This window comes from Oryza glaberrima, chromosome 1 (genome assembly GCF_000147395.1).
Source record: "Oryza glaberrima chromosome 1, OglaRS2, whole genome shotgun sequence".
Classification (NCBI taxonomy): Eukaryota; Viridiplantae; Streptophyta; class Magnoliopsida; order Poales; family Poaceae; genus Oryza; species Oryza glaberrima.
In genome coordinates, this window is record NC_068326.1 from 10,941,985 (window position 1) to 10,957,089 (window position 15,105).

The 15,105-nt window shown below is 40.7% G+C and overlaps 2 protein-coding genes across 2 annotated transcripts; one reads left to right on the plus strand and one right to left on the minus strand.

The window, feature by feature from the left end:
* The first annotated feature begins 269 nt into the window (after window positions 1-269).
* Window positions 270-9,717, plus strand: LOC127776438 (caffeoylshikimate esterase-like). Its single transcript, XM_052302803.1, has 8 exons — window positions 270-516; window positions 622-715; window positions 898-930; window positions 3,969-4,115; window positions 8,268-8,398; window positions 8,504-8,641; window positions 8,892-8,990; window positions 9,150-9,717. The coding sequence occupies exons 1-8, from the start codon at window positions 496-498 to the stop codon at window positions 9,534-9,536; spliced, it is 1,050 nt and encodes a 349-aa protein (XP_052158763.1). The 5' UTR covers window positions 270-495; the 3' UTR covers window positions 9,537-9,717.
* A 6-nt stretch (window positions 9,718-9,723) lies between these two features.
* On the minus strand, window positions 9,724-13,772 carry LOC127776429 (UDP-glucuronic acid decarboxylase 4-like). The gene is made up of 6 exons (XM_052302792.1): window positions 13,025-13,772; window positions 12,030-12,176; window positions 11,167-11,246; window positions 10,989-11,072; window positions 10,813-10,887; window positions 9,724-10,404 (listed from the first exon to the last, which is right to left on the minus strand). Exons 1-6 carry the CDS (start codon window positions 13,626-13,628, stop codon window positions 10,114-10,116), a joined length of 1,281 nt encoding a protein of 426 aa, XP_052158752.1. The 5' UTR covers window positions 13,629-13,772; the 3' UTR covers window positions 9,724-10,113.
* Between the last annotated feature and the right edge of the window lie 1,333 nt (window positions 13,773-15,105).

Here is a 15,105-nt window from a genome sequence, read left to right on the forward strand (position 1 = left end):
GATTAAATAGAGATGAAGTTAAACTAGCTAGAGATTATTGGGATTGATGAGAAAATAAAACAGATATATAAGTTTATCATATTTTACAATAAATTTTGAACTCTTAAGAAATTGCATATTGGAACGGAGGGAGTGGTAATTATAAACAGACAAACAGTAGAGCTCACAACTTACCCCGTCCGTGCGTACGTAGCAGCACTGCAGCTGTGAAGCAGAGCATAAATCCGATACCAACTCTGCCGCACAAGCTGGAACCGAACTAAAAGCATCCATCCGATCCGGATCCAAACGTAGTACGCGACTCCGACCTCTGCTCTCTTCCTTTTACACCCCATATCCATCGTCCCGCCTTTCTTTCCCTTCTTTCTTTCTATCTTTTCCACGACCGTGCCACGGCGTCAGCCAGCAAACTAATACTAACTACACAAGCCTCCTCCGTTCCTCCTCTTCTTCTTCCTCATTCTCCTCCTCCTCTCGAGGCCGGCCGAGATATCAATGGAAGTCGAATACCACGAGGTGAACCGCGCTTCGCATTGCATCTGTTCTATCGTTTTCCCATTTTCTCGCGTACTGAACCTGACATGCATTCTTCCGGGCGCCATGGATGGATGGGGGGAGCAGGAGTACGTGCGGAACTCGAGAGGGGTGCAGCTCTTCACCTGCGGCTGGCTGCCCGCCAAAACGTCGCCCAAGGCCCTCGTCTTCCTCTGCCACGGTACGTATGTAGTACTAGATTCAAAGCTCGATAGCTAGCTGCATATGCATTGAGCAAAAGAACCAACCGAGAATGAACTTTGTCTTTGTTTCTCTCTGAAATTTTTAGACGGAAACGAGATTGTTCTCATGTTTCGAGGCTAATTGATTCTTGTTGTTTTGTTTCTGTGTGTTGTTCATCAGGCTATGCCATGGAGTGCAGCGGCTACATGAGAGGTATGAACCTGGCACACATTTGGCTTGTCTGTTTTTTTCCCCTTTTCTTTTGCTTGTTTAGCTTTTGCTTGCCTCAGACAGAGTAGAGCATGCATGCACAGAGAAATCTTTTTTTTTTCTGTGACTTTTTTTTTTGGTTGGACCTCTCCATTTGTTCTGCTGCCACCTGGGCACGTAGCGATTAGGAACCCAGCAAATAAGAACAAAGAAAAGAAATTTTTTAGGTGGGGTTTCACGAGTTAGATGTTGGTAGGCGTGGATATCACAACTCTGCTTCTAGATGCATTGATGGATTCACATGCAGCTTTATTCAGGCTGTGTAATTGTTGGTCATTATACAGTGCTTCTAGATGCTTTTGGCACTGAAAAATTCTCATACAGTCCTGGCCACCAATCTGCTGTAGGCAGTAAATGGTGGAGGATCTCAGTAAATATATATACTGTCTTAATACTATTGCCATATGTTTGATATACTACCAAATTAACATGAAGAACCCAAAAACGTATTAGCGGTTAGTGCTATACCATTTATACAAGATGGTAGATAGTTAATACTCCACTTGCATAATTCTGGTGGGTGCCCATATAGTTTGCTCAACAACACTAACTCTTCTGCATGCTACAAATTCAGTTAAGATAACTTTAAAATATATTCAGTTCAGAGAACCTTAACAAAATTTCAGTTCAGAGAACCTTTCCAATTCTGTCTGCACTGCGATGTAGTACTAGACTACTAGTGTATAGTGCTCGATCTGTCATTAACCTAGATCATGAACTCAGAGAAAAGGGAGGGTTATATTCGCAGTAATAGTGTTCTTCTGTCTCAAGAGGATGCAGCATGCAAGCATCGATCACATCGACATGGATATTGATCAATGTGGACACACACTGCAGTAGCAGCGGTAGGAGTAGCTGCTGCGATTTACTGGCCGATCGACGCATTTAAAAGCCGTCCTGGGTAGGTCGATCTCGATCGAACGATCGATCGATCGATCGATTTCGATCGGTTCAATTCAAGGCAGCAGGCAGGCAGGCAGGCAGTGATGCATGCACCTCCCAAAATTAAAATAACTGCTCCCCATCAATCATTCATATGCTTCTGACCTTGAAAACTACCTCCTGTCTCCTCCTCTTTTGGCTGTCACCAGTGGTAACCCTGTTGCCACATCTGCGAGCTCATTGACCTCCATAGTTAATCGACTGTAGAGTGGTCTAGCGATTAGCACGACCATTAGTCGATTTGCACGTGTTGTACAATGTAGAACTTGAGCAAGGGTGATGCATCATTGTTCCTACGAAAAGCATCTCTCACCTTACATTCTATATAGTCACTATGTGTCTGTCATCTTTGTAGCATGTTTTTCTGTTTTAGGACTACTTTGAAATAGAAAAATTTCGTGAGAAGAAATTATCGGGTTTACACTAGTTTTCCTCCGAAAATTCTGTAAAATTCTTACATTTCAAAGCAACCCTAAGATTTAGTTAGGCTTTTCCAAGTCATTTGGTAGTTGCTGATCGATGAGCTAGACACATTGGTAGCCACCAACTAATGCTGCTATTATTGAAGTACTTGATACGTCCTTGAGCCGGAGGCTAGCCAGGTTTTAAGCATAAGCCTGCATAATCTGTTCTGACGGTCCCTTTCAAGCATCTTCTGCAGGCCATAGTTGTCAACAATGCAACGAGTCCCTTCCATCCATGCATGATGCATCCATTAATTTCTGATTTCCATCCATTTATATGAGATCACGAGAAGGAAATTAGAGAAAAAAATAAGAAGGGAGGTTGCAGTGTAGGTGAGCGGCCTGACCTGCCGGCCCTGACCATTAAGTTAAGCACCAACCACACCGCCAACTCTTTTCCTTAATCTAACCACCATATTTAACACTAATCACACACGATTTAAGCAGACGACACTTAATGAGTTGCTTTAGCATCATTGTTATTGTTGCGTTTAATTTAGCTGAGAGATGGCGAGGCATAATTGCCACTTGTCGAATCGCCTCAATCTCTATTAAACCATCTCCTTCGTTGTTTGTATGCCACGTTAGTAATTATAAATTAACTAAAATTTTGAGTTTTTTAAATGTTTGAAAAGAAATAAAAAATTGGGTTGGGTGGGTGTGGGTGTGGGTGTGGGTGGTTGCAACGCTGCGTCAGCTTGGCTGATCCGGGCTATTTGGCAACCGATCGAAGGAGTGTTGATGAGCATTGGGCACACGACGAGAAGGATGGCCTACGTACGTGCCTGCAATGCAATGGCTGGATGTGGTTGAGCTGCCATTAAAATTCCTTAATGGAGTAGAGGTTGCAGATCGATCTAGCTAGGCCACCAAGTACTACTACTGTAGCCGTAATGCTTGGGTTCATTCAATACTGCGACTTGACGAATTCATTTCCTGACAATCTTGGCTGTGTACAGTATGAGTAGTACTGTGTGGTAGCAAATTAAGTATTGTGTATTTGTGTTTGTGTAGTGCCAGTTTTACAGTATTATACTCCCAACTGCATGCGTGCACAATACTGTACCCTGAACTTACACTGTGCTGTATTACACCCCTGCAGAATTGGCCCCGTTGATCTGTTAAAAGAGATATAGAAAACTTGTAGGAGTTAAATTCTATATGAAAATTGTCTATTTGGTTCTTTAAATCAAACGATTGAGACTCCAATAATAGTTCTATAAAATTCATATAAAGTGGTTCAAGAAAAGGAGAGTTTGCTGGAAATTTAGCATAAGGTCGAATCACATGGAAACTTTTCCTTCATGCCTCTGCGTTGCTGTAGCCAAGGCAGCAGATCAACCCCTTATTTTTCATATGTTTTTCAACCATGTGCTTTACACTCGTAATTCCATTAAAAAAAACCTTACATTTTTTATAGTTCTGTGTGTTTTTCGATTTCTTGTTTTAAAGGCTTAATTTATTAGCTAGATGAAGTGAGTATGTGACAATATCTGAATCTTTTTTTTATATGAGAAATGGGTTCCTGGATATGTGGAAGAGTAACATTTGGGATTGGATGGATATGGGATGCAGAGTGTGGGATGCGGCTGGCGGCGGCGGGGTACGGGGTGTTCGGCATGGACTACGAGGGGCACGGCAAGTCGATGGGCGCCCGCTGCTACATCCGCAGCTTCCGCCGTCTCGTCGACGACTGCCACCGCTTCTTCAAGTCCATCTGCGGTAAACAACAAAATCTCTACCCTTTCTTCATTACTTCCCTCTTCAACCTCTCTGCTTACTTTACATTCAGCTACACAATTTCAGTACACTATCAAGCCAGGCTCTGTCTGTGTGTAGCTATGCAATGTTTCAACTTAGCTGCCGTTTACTGTACGTCCGTTTTAGCATTAGTGATGACATGATAATTCAGGCACCAACTAGCTTTTAATCCTTGTCGTTGCCCGCTTAGGCTAAATACCTGAATCCAACATATGGTAGCTAGCCAGCTACTTGTCATTTGTCCCCCACCTAATGATGAAGGGGGACGTACGTACGGAGTTTGGCACGCATTGAATCGATCTTGGTTCATCATCGGCAATGGAGGGCTCGATCGGTAGGCCATTGAGCATTGATCATATATATATGATCGTCATCGGTGATGGTACTATAGTAGGGTACCCACTGTTCAGCGATCACCACTACCCGGCAATCACCAGTGCTTGGTCGGTCCTGTGGCAACATTAATTATTATCGGTTTGTTTGGATTGAAGCCAATTTTACTCTACTAAAATCTTGGTAATTTCAATAGTGTCATTTGCATGTTTGGTTTGGTATCAATCTTTTTCACGCTAGTTCAGATTTTATACTACTAAATTTGGTAGTATTAAAATTTGGCCCATGTGGCTGGTTACTCGACAGGCGTCCATTTCTGGTTGCTGTTGTATACTGAAGCCTGATATATCGCAGTAAGCTACATTCTCCGTTTTATATTATAGGCTGTTTTGATTATTTTAAAATCGAACTTCTTAAAAATTTGATCAAGTTAATAACAACGTTTATAGCACCAAATTAGTTTTATATTAAATCTAATATTGAATATATTTTGATAGTTTCTTTGTTTTATGTTAAAAATATTGCTATATCTTTTTCATAAATTTAGTTAAAAATAAAGAAATTTGATTTAGAAAAATATCAAAACGACTTATAATATAAATTATAAAACTAAGGTAGTGATTTCACAGTATAACATATTAGTGCTACAGTTACATGCCAATGCATTCTTTCGTGCTGAATAGCTGAATGATTTATGATATTTATTGGATGGTATAAACGAATGAATTAGCTGTTATAAAGTTTCAAAATACGCTTAAAACAGCGTTCTGAAAAATTCATATGTACAAAGTTTTTGCAAAACAAGAAAAAGAAAAAAAAATCGCACCATTTAGGCATTTACTAGTTCGGAAAGCAAATCCATGGTTTTTGTTCATTAATTCGTTAAGTGCAGAAAAAAAATATACTCCTTCCGTTTCAGCTTATAAGACTTTCTAACATTGTCAACATTTATCTATCTATTATATACTAAAAGTCCATGAAACATGCTACAAACGCTCTCAAGCCGCCACGTGGCGCTCTAATAAAATAGAGAAAATCCTAGAAATTCTAAGAAAAAAGCAAAACATCTATCTCTTGATTTTCACTTAAATTAGTGGGTCCAATATACACCGTTAGATAAAATTGATCTTAAAACAAACTAAATACCATGGGTCCCACCTATCCTCTCCTCCCGCGCATTGGCAGGTGGAGTATATACGTACGTACATGGTACGTACGCTACCTCCCCCCCTTTTTTTTTCCCTTTTTTCTTCTTTATTTCATTTATATATATAATGGATATATTTTTTAAATAATCATAATTTTACAAACAAAGAATCTACCATCATATAACTTAAGCCGGTGTACTCTGTACTATTATTTTCAAATAACGCACTATTTTAAAATAAGTTTTACATAATTATATCGTGTACCTATCAAATAAACAATATCTATATTAACTAATTTATACGGGTACTTAAACTGATGGCTCCATTATATAAATCATTGGATCTACTTTTTATTACATTGGTCTATTATTATCAAGTAATGCACTGTTTCAAAATAATGCCTACACCATTATATTGTTTACCCATTAAATTAACAATGTAAAATCTATATTAACTAATTTACACTTACACTAGAACTGGTGAACCTATTATTATAATCATCGGATCTATTATTTGTTAATAAATAAAGCGTCCAAAATTCTCTTTTTGCTCGCTGCATAATGCAACGTCTGCACTTTTGCCTTTTGCACGTGTGACAAAGCATAGTGTTTGAGACATCTAAAGTGATCACAACCGCTATAGCGCTACCGCTTTGCCACATATCAAATCATATATGGATATGATTAATTTTGTTAATAACATGAAAAGAAAATTAAAGGTGTGATGCAGCGAGAGAATAATTAAGAACCATGGGTTGTGTTTTTCTCAACACTAATTAGCTCTGTTTAAGTTGAAACCGAGAGTTGATTACATAACAATTATAATATATTTGTGTTATGTCGTATTTGGATTTTGTACTATTTGTTCGTACATGTGAAAGGATTCATTACGTTATAAATGTGAGCGCAATATTAACGAATATCAATAGAACTCTTACTACGACAAGGGTGATAAAAGGGAGTTTAAGGCCTTCTCTTTTTTTCCCGATTCCATATTTTGGATTTTTGTTTGCACGCTTTCCAAGTTTCTAAATGGTGTCTTCTTTAAATAACATTCTAACTTTTTAGAAGTCAGTTCATTTATTTATACCCTCAAATAGCTATCACATAAATTATATAATTCATCAATTTCAACTATCCTAAACCTTAAGTACTACATATTTTTTTTCATGCGAGCCATGGTGATCAGGAAATTGGTGATCATCGTAAGATGAATATATAAGAGTTACTCTTAACAATTGTAAATAGGTGTCAAAATTAGTTGCTATTAATTAGACATCTAATGGCTTGCTAGCCACAAAATTAATTTCTCTCTACATGTATATAAACATGGACGAAGCTGGAACAAATATTACCATATGTCCCATACATATATATTGCGCAGTTAATATTCTAATTAGTCATTTAAAATTCCTTAAAATACTCTCAAGCTGTCACGTGGTGCTATAATAAATTAGGGCAAATATTATAAATGCTCAGAAAAAAATCAAAGTATCTATTATTTGATTTTCACTTAAATCGGTATGTCCAATATTATAAACCATTAGATTAAATTGATCTTAAAACAACCTAAATACTACGAGGTCCCACCTCGTCATAGGTACGCACCTACATGCGCGGGTATGTACGCCTCCCCTCCCTTTTTTTCATTTTTCTCTTTCTTCTTTTTTTCCTATGTATATGTTTCCCTCCCTTTATTACTATATCATGCGCCTTCATGAGACGATTTAATCAAAAGAATTTTGAGTACCTTGCACTCACATTTTTAATTTGCGGCCATAATACACGGTATGTATATACATGGACTGTATGATAATTAATTATCAATAGTTTCTAATTTACTCGAGAAAAAAACATGATTCAAAAATCGTAATTACTTAATCCATCTCCTACTCAAAAGTTTGTGAATGGTTTTCTAAGATACCTTAAGAAAAATAGAACCCTTAAATTATTATAAAATAACATTATCCAAACTTTAGTTTGCCCTAAATCTATGAGACAAAATTTCTGAACAAACAATAATTTTACCTTTCAATAATATAGTGCCCGCGCATACGCGCGGGCCACCTTCCTAATTCATATAGATGCTAATAAATCTAGACACACATATTTGTCTAAATTCATTAACATATATATAAATGTGGACAATGCTATAAAGTCTTATAATATGAAACGGAGAAATTACTTCTCTAACTTCTACTAGAAAACCACAGCAGGCCAAACAATAATCTTACCTTTCAATAATATAGTGCCCGCGCATACGCGCGGGCCACCTTCCTAGTTCATATAGATGCTAATAAATCTAGGCACACATATATGTCTAAATTCATTAACATATATACATGAATGTGGACAATGCTAGAAAGTCTTATAATATGAAACGGAGAAATTACTTCTCTGACTTCTACCAGAAAACCACAGCAGGCCATTTTAAAAAGACGTGGATATTAGGGAATGACCTAATATGAAATAATTAGAAAGGGTGAGACGTCGAATCCAGGTCGTCTAGCCCACCACCTCGTGGAGCTAGCCGGAAGAGCGCTGCGCTTTTCTCACTTCAGGCCATTTTCCCAGGTCTTGCATGGATGCCTGCCTCACTGTGACTGATGCTGCTCGCATTGCAAAATTTGCAGACATGGAGGAGTACAGGAGCAAGAGCCGGTTCCTGTACGGCGAGTCCATGGGCGGCGCGGTGGCGCTGCTGCTGCACATGAAGGACCCAACGTTCTGGGACGGCGCCATCCTCGTCGCGCCAATGTGCAAGGTAGCTCGCTGCATGCGCGTGCAGAAATATTCTTCTGAATAATTTGATCTGAGAAAAATTAAGACTGAAACTTGGTGCGTTTCCTTCCGATTTGCTGGTGTTCAGATATCGGAGAAGGTGAAGCCGCACCCGGTGGTGATCTCGCTCCTGACGCAGGTGGAGGACGTCATCCCCAGGTGGAAGATTGTTCCCACCAAGGACGTCATCGACGCCGCCTTCAAGGACCCTGCCAAGCGCGAAAAGGTCCGTGCAAAAACATTTGCAGTTTTTTGATTTCTGTTTTGTGTTATCAAGTCAGTTTCAGTAACATTTGCTTCAGTTAACATTGGTAGTAGCCCTATGTTAACTGTTAAGTTTGCTAGAGAAACCCACATGATGAGTTAGTTCAACATGATTTCTGAACATTTGATACAGTGGTCCAACAGATTTGTTGTCGTTGAGCATATAAACTCAGTTTGGTGTGTTCTTTGCCATGCCATGCCAAATTTAACAGATCAGGAAGAACAAGCTGATATACCAGGACAAGCCGAGGCTCAAGACCGCACTTGAGATGCTCAGGACCAGCATGTACGTAGAGGACAGCTTGTCCAAGGTATGTACCCCTCGTCTTCAAATCAACTCAATATATGCACCAATTAGTTCTCACATCTTGAGGATGGCACTAAGATCATTTGAGTATGATCTTGGCCATGTAAGATGACAGTAAGATTATTTGAATTTGATCCTGACAATGTAATGTTTTTTTTGGCAGGTGAAGCTGCCGTTCTTCGTGCTGCACGGCGACGCCGACACGGTGACGGACCCGGAGGTGAGCCGGGCGCTGTACGAGCGCGCCGCCAGCGCCGACAAGGCCATCAAGCTCTACGCCGGGATGTGGCACGGCCTCACCGCCGGCGAGCCCGACCACAACGTCGACGCCATCTTCTCCGACATCGTCGCCTGGCTCAACGGGCGCAGCCGCACCTGGACGGTGGAGGACCGCCTGATGAAGATGATGGCGTCGCCGGACAGGTTCATCCGCGGCGAGAGGGGCGGCGCCGCTGACGTCGACGGTGACGCCAAGCGCGGCCCTCCACGGCGGCGCGGCGGCTGCTTCTCCGGGCTCGCCGGCCGCACGCATCACCACTCGGAAATGTAGCTTTGTAACAATGTAAAGATTAGAGGCTCCAGCCTGCCTAGAATGGTCAATAAGTGGCACAGTGTGCATGACTTCGTGTATTATAGAGGTGTTAAGAGTCAAGACATATGCCAACTTGCCAAGTAATGTAATGTATCACAAACCATTCCTTTTCCTCCAATGCAGTGCAAATTTGGTCAAAAAAAAGTTTAAAAAGATGCTTCATGTAAGCAAGTGGAATGTTCTGTTCATACTGAAACATATATCGAGTTTCCAATAAAGATTACATGTATAACACCATATGGCTTCTATGAGCAAGACCAAAAAAGACAGTAGCTTACAGTAGTGCCTATGATAGATTGATAGTATTAGTAGCATCCCCATGTGTCCAAAGAACTAGCTATGTATTCAGCCATGGCCATTTTGTCCGTGAGGTATGAAGCAACCAAAGAACCAAGGCACCAATTTCCTTTCCAAGTATTTCTACCCGATTTAACTTCTCCACATGTAGTTACTATAAAGTACAAGTTATAGGATTTTGCTGAGTTGTGTGCCGTTGTCATGTTGAAATTTAATACATGCCACCAGCTGCTGCAGATTAGGCTTCCTGGTCGCCAAAGATGCGTTTGCGGAAGTCGGTAACCATGAGGGGAAGGCCCTCACGCAGGGGAACCTTGGGCTCCCAGCCCAGGAGCTCTTTCGCACGGGTGATGTCAGGCTTGCGCTTGTGTGGATCATCCGCAGTGTTCGGACGGAACTCAATGCGAGCATTCGGATCAATGGTGTCCTGGACAACCTTAGCCAGCTCCAGCATGGTGAACTCACCCGGATTACCCAGGTTAAATGGTCCTATGTGCTCCCCTTCCATCAAGCTCATCAACCCTTCCACCTGAAAGAATCATCACATTAGCAGCTTGATACACGCATTATCAACAAAATTAGACGGCAGATCTAAATATTGGTTTATAATTAAAGAGGGGATTGCTCCTTGTATATAAACAAAAAAAGATGTGAGATGATCTAATCACCATAAACCCTCACCGTCAATCAAAGTTACTGGATACCTAAATATATACTGCAAGAAGTCAACATTCTGCTCTTCAGCAGATCATAAATGTGTACTCAGAGTATTATGCAAAGGACATCAAGTATATTAGTCATTTCGGTGATGCTACTTTCATGTATGAGACAACAAAACACAATTATATGCTCAGGGAATGTATGCAAATAAGGTAACAGGCAGATATCAGGTCATTGATATTGTTCAGGTGTCTCATCATGTTATAGAGATACCCACCAAATCAGAGACATATTGAAAGCTCCTAGTCTGCTTGCCATCACCATAGACAGTCAAAGGTTCCTTCCTCAGTGCCTGAAAACCATAATTGCAGAAACAATATGTCAGTATCAAAGGAACAATCAAACCATCTGTAAATTCGGGAGCCAAAAGAGGAAGATGAAAGTGACGGCTACCTGAGCAACAAAGTTGCTGACAACACGGCCATCATCAATGCACATGCGAGGACCATATGTGTTAAAAATCCGAGCAATCCTCACCTAAATACAACACAATATCATAAATTAACATAATTTCCAAAAGAAGAAAGTAGCCTGAATGCTATCCATCACAAATAACCTAAACAGCATAAACCTCAAGGTTGGCACCACGGTGGTAATCCATGGTCAACGTTTCAGCTGTGCGCTTGCCCTCATCATAGCAGCTTCTAACACCTATTATCGAATAAATAATTTTCATTAGAAAATCTCTTGTGGAACAAGCAAAACATTGCTTAAATGAAACCACACAGTATATGCCAAAATATAAGGACTGCTTTTTGGAAAGGGTTAGCTGTTGCAGTGTTGCTGTCAAATGTCAAGTTGAAGAAAATGCTCCTTTCTCTACTGTTGTTTGATTCTTCTCTAATGCTCTATTGCTGTCACTATTTTGGAAAAAACTATGCTGACTTGGTGTAGTTTTTATCCTACTCTTCCCTTGTTAGCGAGGTATCCAACAAGTGGCTGACCCTCTCGGAGCTACTTCTACCAAGCAAAAGTGTAATCTTCTAAACAAAAGATTCAAAGCATGGGTGCCCTAAAAATTAGGACAGCCCAGCCACAATCCCCAGCATTTGGAATTCCAGCCAGTAGCCCTCCTTTAAAAAAAAAAAAACAAACATCTATATTCTCAACGGTTCATATTAGCAGTGGCTCCATAGTACTATAGCCTTTTCAAATCACAGGGTAATCCAATAATAGCTTATTTTTCTGTCAGTATTTTGATTCTTAGAAAAAATTTCTAGAACAAATAAACATAATTTTGTTGGTTTCTGTCCTACAGTAAAATTATAAGAAATTAATACGGAGTATTGACAGCATAGGTGTTCCCATACTCTTATCTGTTATCCAACAAACAACTTAGTCCAAACATGAAAGGTAACTATTAAGTTAATTTGTCAGTTAAATGCTGAGACATTAAATAATATGGCAAACAAAATATTGGCAGAGAATTATTACCAATGGGGTTGACATTGCCCCAGTAAGTCTCCACCTGAGGGTGCTGGAGGGGATCTCCATATACCTCACTGGTGCTGGTGAGGAGAAATTTTGCCCCAATCCTCTTGGCCAATCCAAGCATGTTCAGTGTCCCAACCACGTTGGTCTTGTGTCATCTCAAATGTTAAGGCTCACAGTAACCATTTGTAGAAACTAAAAGATACCGCTCATCAACAAATCAAAACACTTGCTTGTTTGACCTTTCGGGACAGACATTCCGATTAACAAATCGGCACGAAATCCACTAAACTAGATCTAGTTGTTGGAAAAAACTGTATGCAATCTTGACTTGGTTTCTTCCACTAAAAATCGTTTTTTTTTTCACAGTTACTTACCACAAAAAATAAATAGAAAGCATAATTTTGATATTCAATCCTTTTTGGAGTTAAAACAACATTAAGCAAACTTCGTTTCCATCAGTTCATGAAGTTTAAAGCAACTAGAGATGTGGGTTGCAGAACGCCAGATCCAAAGATCTTTAATTAGAGCAATCCAGATATGCCACTTTATGTATCAGAAAGCAAGCCCTGACTTCATGTTCAGATGGAGTATAAAGTATGCAATGAATTTGGCCAAAAATAAATGAGAAAGGTTGACCAGACAATCAAGATGAACACCTCAGCTCCAGAATTACAGCTGAAATCTATTCACACTCTATTTGTTATCGGAAAAGGCTATACGTACTAACTTTTTCTTACTAAATTCTTACTAACACGGATGTGTCATGCTATGAGTGTATCTAGATTTTTTATAACGTCCATCTACCTAAATCAAGCAGTTGAATATATATGCTTAAAAGAACGAATTTCCCCATCCAAAACTAACCGAATCCAGCAAATTCACCTAAAATCGACAAAATTTAACTAGAAATGGGAAAGTAAATTAAACAACTCAGCTATCAGTTAGCACCAAAACTTAGATGAGCATCGAGAAAGAGTAATTGATGAGCAAGGATATGATGGTCTTGATGGGGTTGTACTTGTAGTGCACGGGGCTAGCGGGGCAGGCGAGGTGGTAGATCTGGTCGACCTCGAGCAGGATGGGCTCGACGACGTCGTGGCGGATCACCTCGAATCGCGGGTTGGCGAGGTGGTGCGCCACGTTGTCCTTGCGCCCCGTGAAGAAGTTGTCGACGACGATCACGCTGTCGCCGCGCTCCACCAGGCGGTCCACGAGGTGGCTCCCGACGAACCCGGCGCCGCCCGTGACGAGCACCCGCAGCGCGCGGCGGCGGAGGCCCAGCGGCACCTTCCCCCCGGCGGACCCGTGCAGCGACGCCGCCGACGACGACGGGAGCGAGGAGAGGTGGCTGAAGGTGGTGGTGGTGGTGGTGGTGGCGGCGGAGGATGAGGCGTCGGAGGAAGGGGCGTAGAGGGAGAAGAGGGCGGCGGCGAGGAGCATCCCGGCGAGGGCGAAGGCGGGGCGGTGCTCGGCGGCGGCGTAGCGGGCGGCGCGGGTGAGCCAGGAGAGCGGCTTGGAGGGCTTGGGGGAGTACTCCCCGCCGTCGGAGGCGGAGCCCGGGGCCCCCGCGCCGCCGCGGTACGTGAGCTCCGACGCCATCTCCGGCGAACGTCTCAGATGTAGAAAAAAAAAAGCTTCTCTCTCTCTCACTGAGACGTGGGACCCACGCCTCTATAATTGCGTGTAAGGACCAAGGACGAGAGGTTGGAGAGTCAGATTTCTCTCCGCGCCGTCGGCGAGGTTTATCGCGGCGAGGGAAAGGAAGGGGAGAGGTGTGTTTAATACGACAGCCACGCTGCGGGGTGGTGTGGGTTGATCTGGTGCGTTGGATTTGAGATGGACGGTAAAATTCGGGGAGTTTAGATTTTTTTTTTCCGCGAGCAGAAAAGAAGAAATGGACTTGGCTGTATATTGCGATTGACTTATCAGCCACAATTTAATAAATTTTCAAATTTAATTTGATTTTGAGATTTTTTGTCGCAGTTTTTCTTTTATCTCTACTTTTAGATAGTTTAAAACATGTATATAAAAGTTTTATTTATAAATTACCTTTTATTTGCAAATATGTGCTTTTGTTTTTTCCTCCATTATGCCAAATGATGGGGCTACTACCTTGGGGTAATTCTTCACGTTTCAACGTTTGGGGGAATACTTATGTTGCGAACAATAAAATTGCGCTAAAAAATGTGAAACATTTCGAAGAGGCATACATATGGATAACAATATTTTATTCAACCATAATTTGATCCGTAAAACAAACTGAAATAATTATATATTCGTATCTAAAATTTATCTCCACGCCAAATCAATTATTACAAAGATAAACAAGTGAAGCAACCAGAAATTAAAACTTAATTGTACTACTTGTTTATTATTCTGCTTAGAAGGTGTTTTTACAACTGCAGCTTATAAAGGAAAAACCAAGTAATACAAATAATTTTAGAATAGAACTTCTATAATTCTACTCTTGACAGTACAAAAGTCAGAACTGAAAAAATTAAAGTGATGGAAAAAGAAAAAAAACCTAGACTAAGTTCTGATTTTCAAATTTGGTTATGACTTTCACACCTCAAACAAACATGCTCATTAATTATTTACAAAGTATGATTCAAGAGAACGTAGCTTAAATTCCACGTGTAAAAATTAACTACATATTCCCACGCATCCTTAGTGCAGTGTTGATTCTCTCGAACATGCTGACAAATAAGGTATGGAGACTCGGATGAATGTGTTGGTTGATATGCCGACTCATTCTTTCGAAGCTGCTGATTATGAATATAAGATGTGCATGTATACATTCAAAAGGGTGAGTGTTTACGTGTTGTGATCATCTATATTTGTAACTTGTGAGCACCCCTTTGCCCCGTGAGCCACCTCCGTCGGTTGTGGGCAGCACACAAATTAATCGAATAAACTCCCTACTATTTTGCTGAGTGTGGATATATAATTTATTTTTTTGAGAAACCCACTACAATGCAGACACTTACAACGCATACAAACTCACTCTTATAAACATGTGCATACATTCTATTTCTATGAAGACTAAAAAACAATGTGTATAAACGTAAACACACAT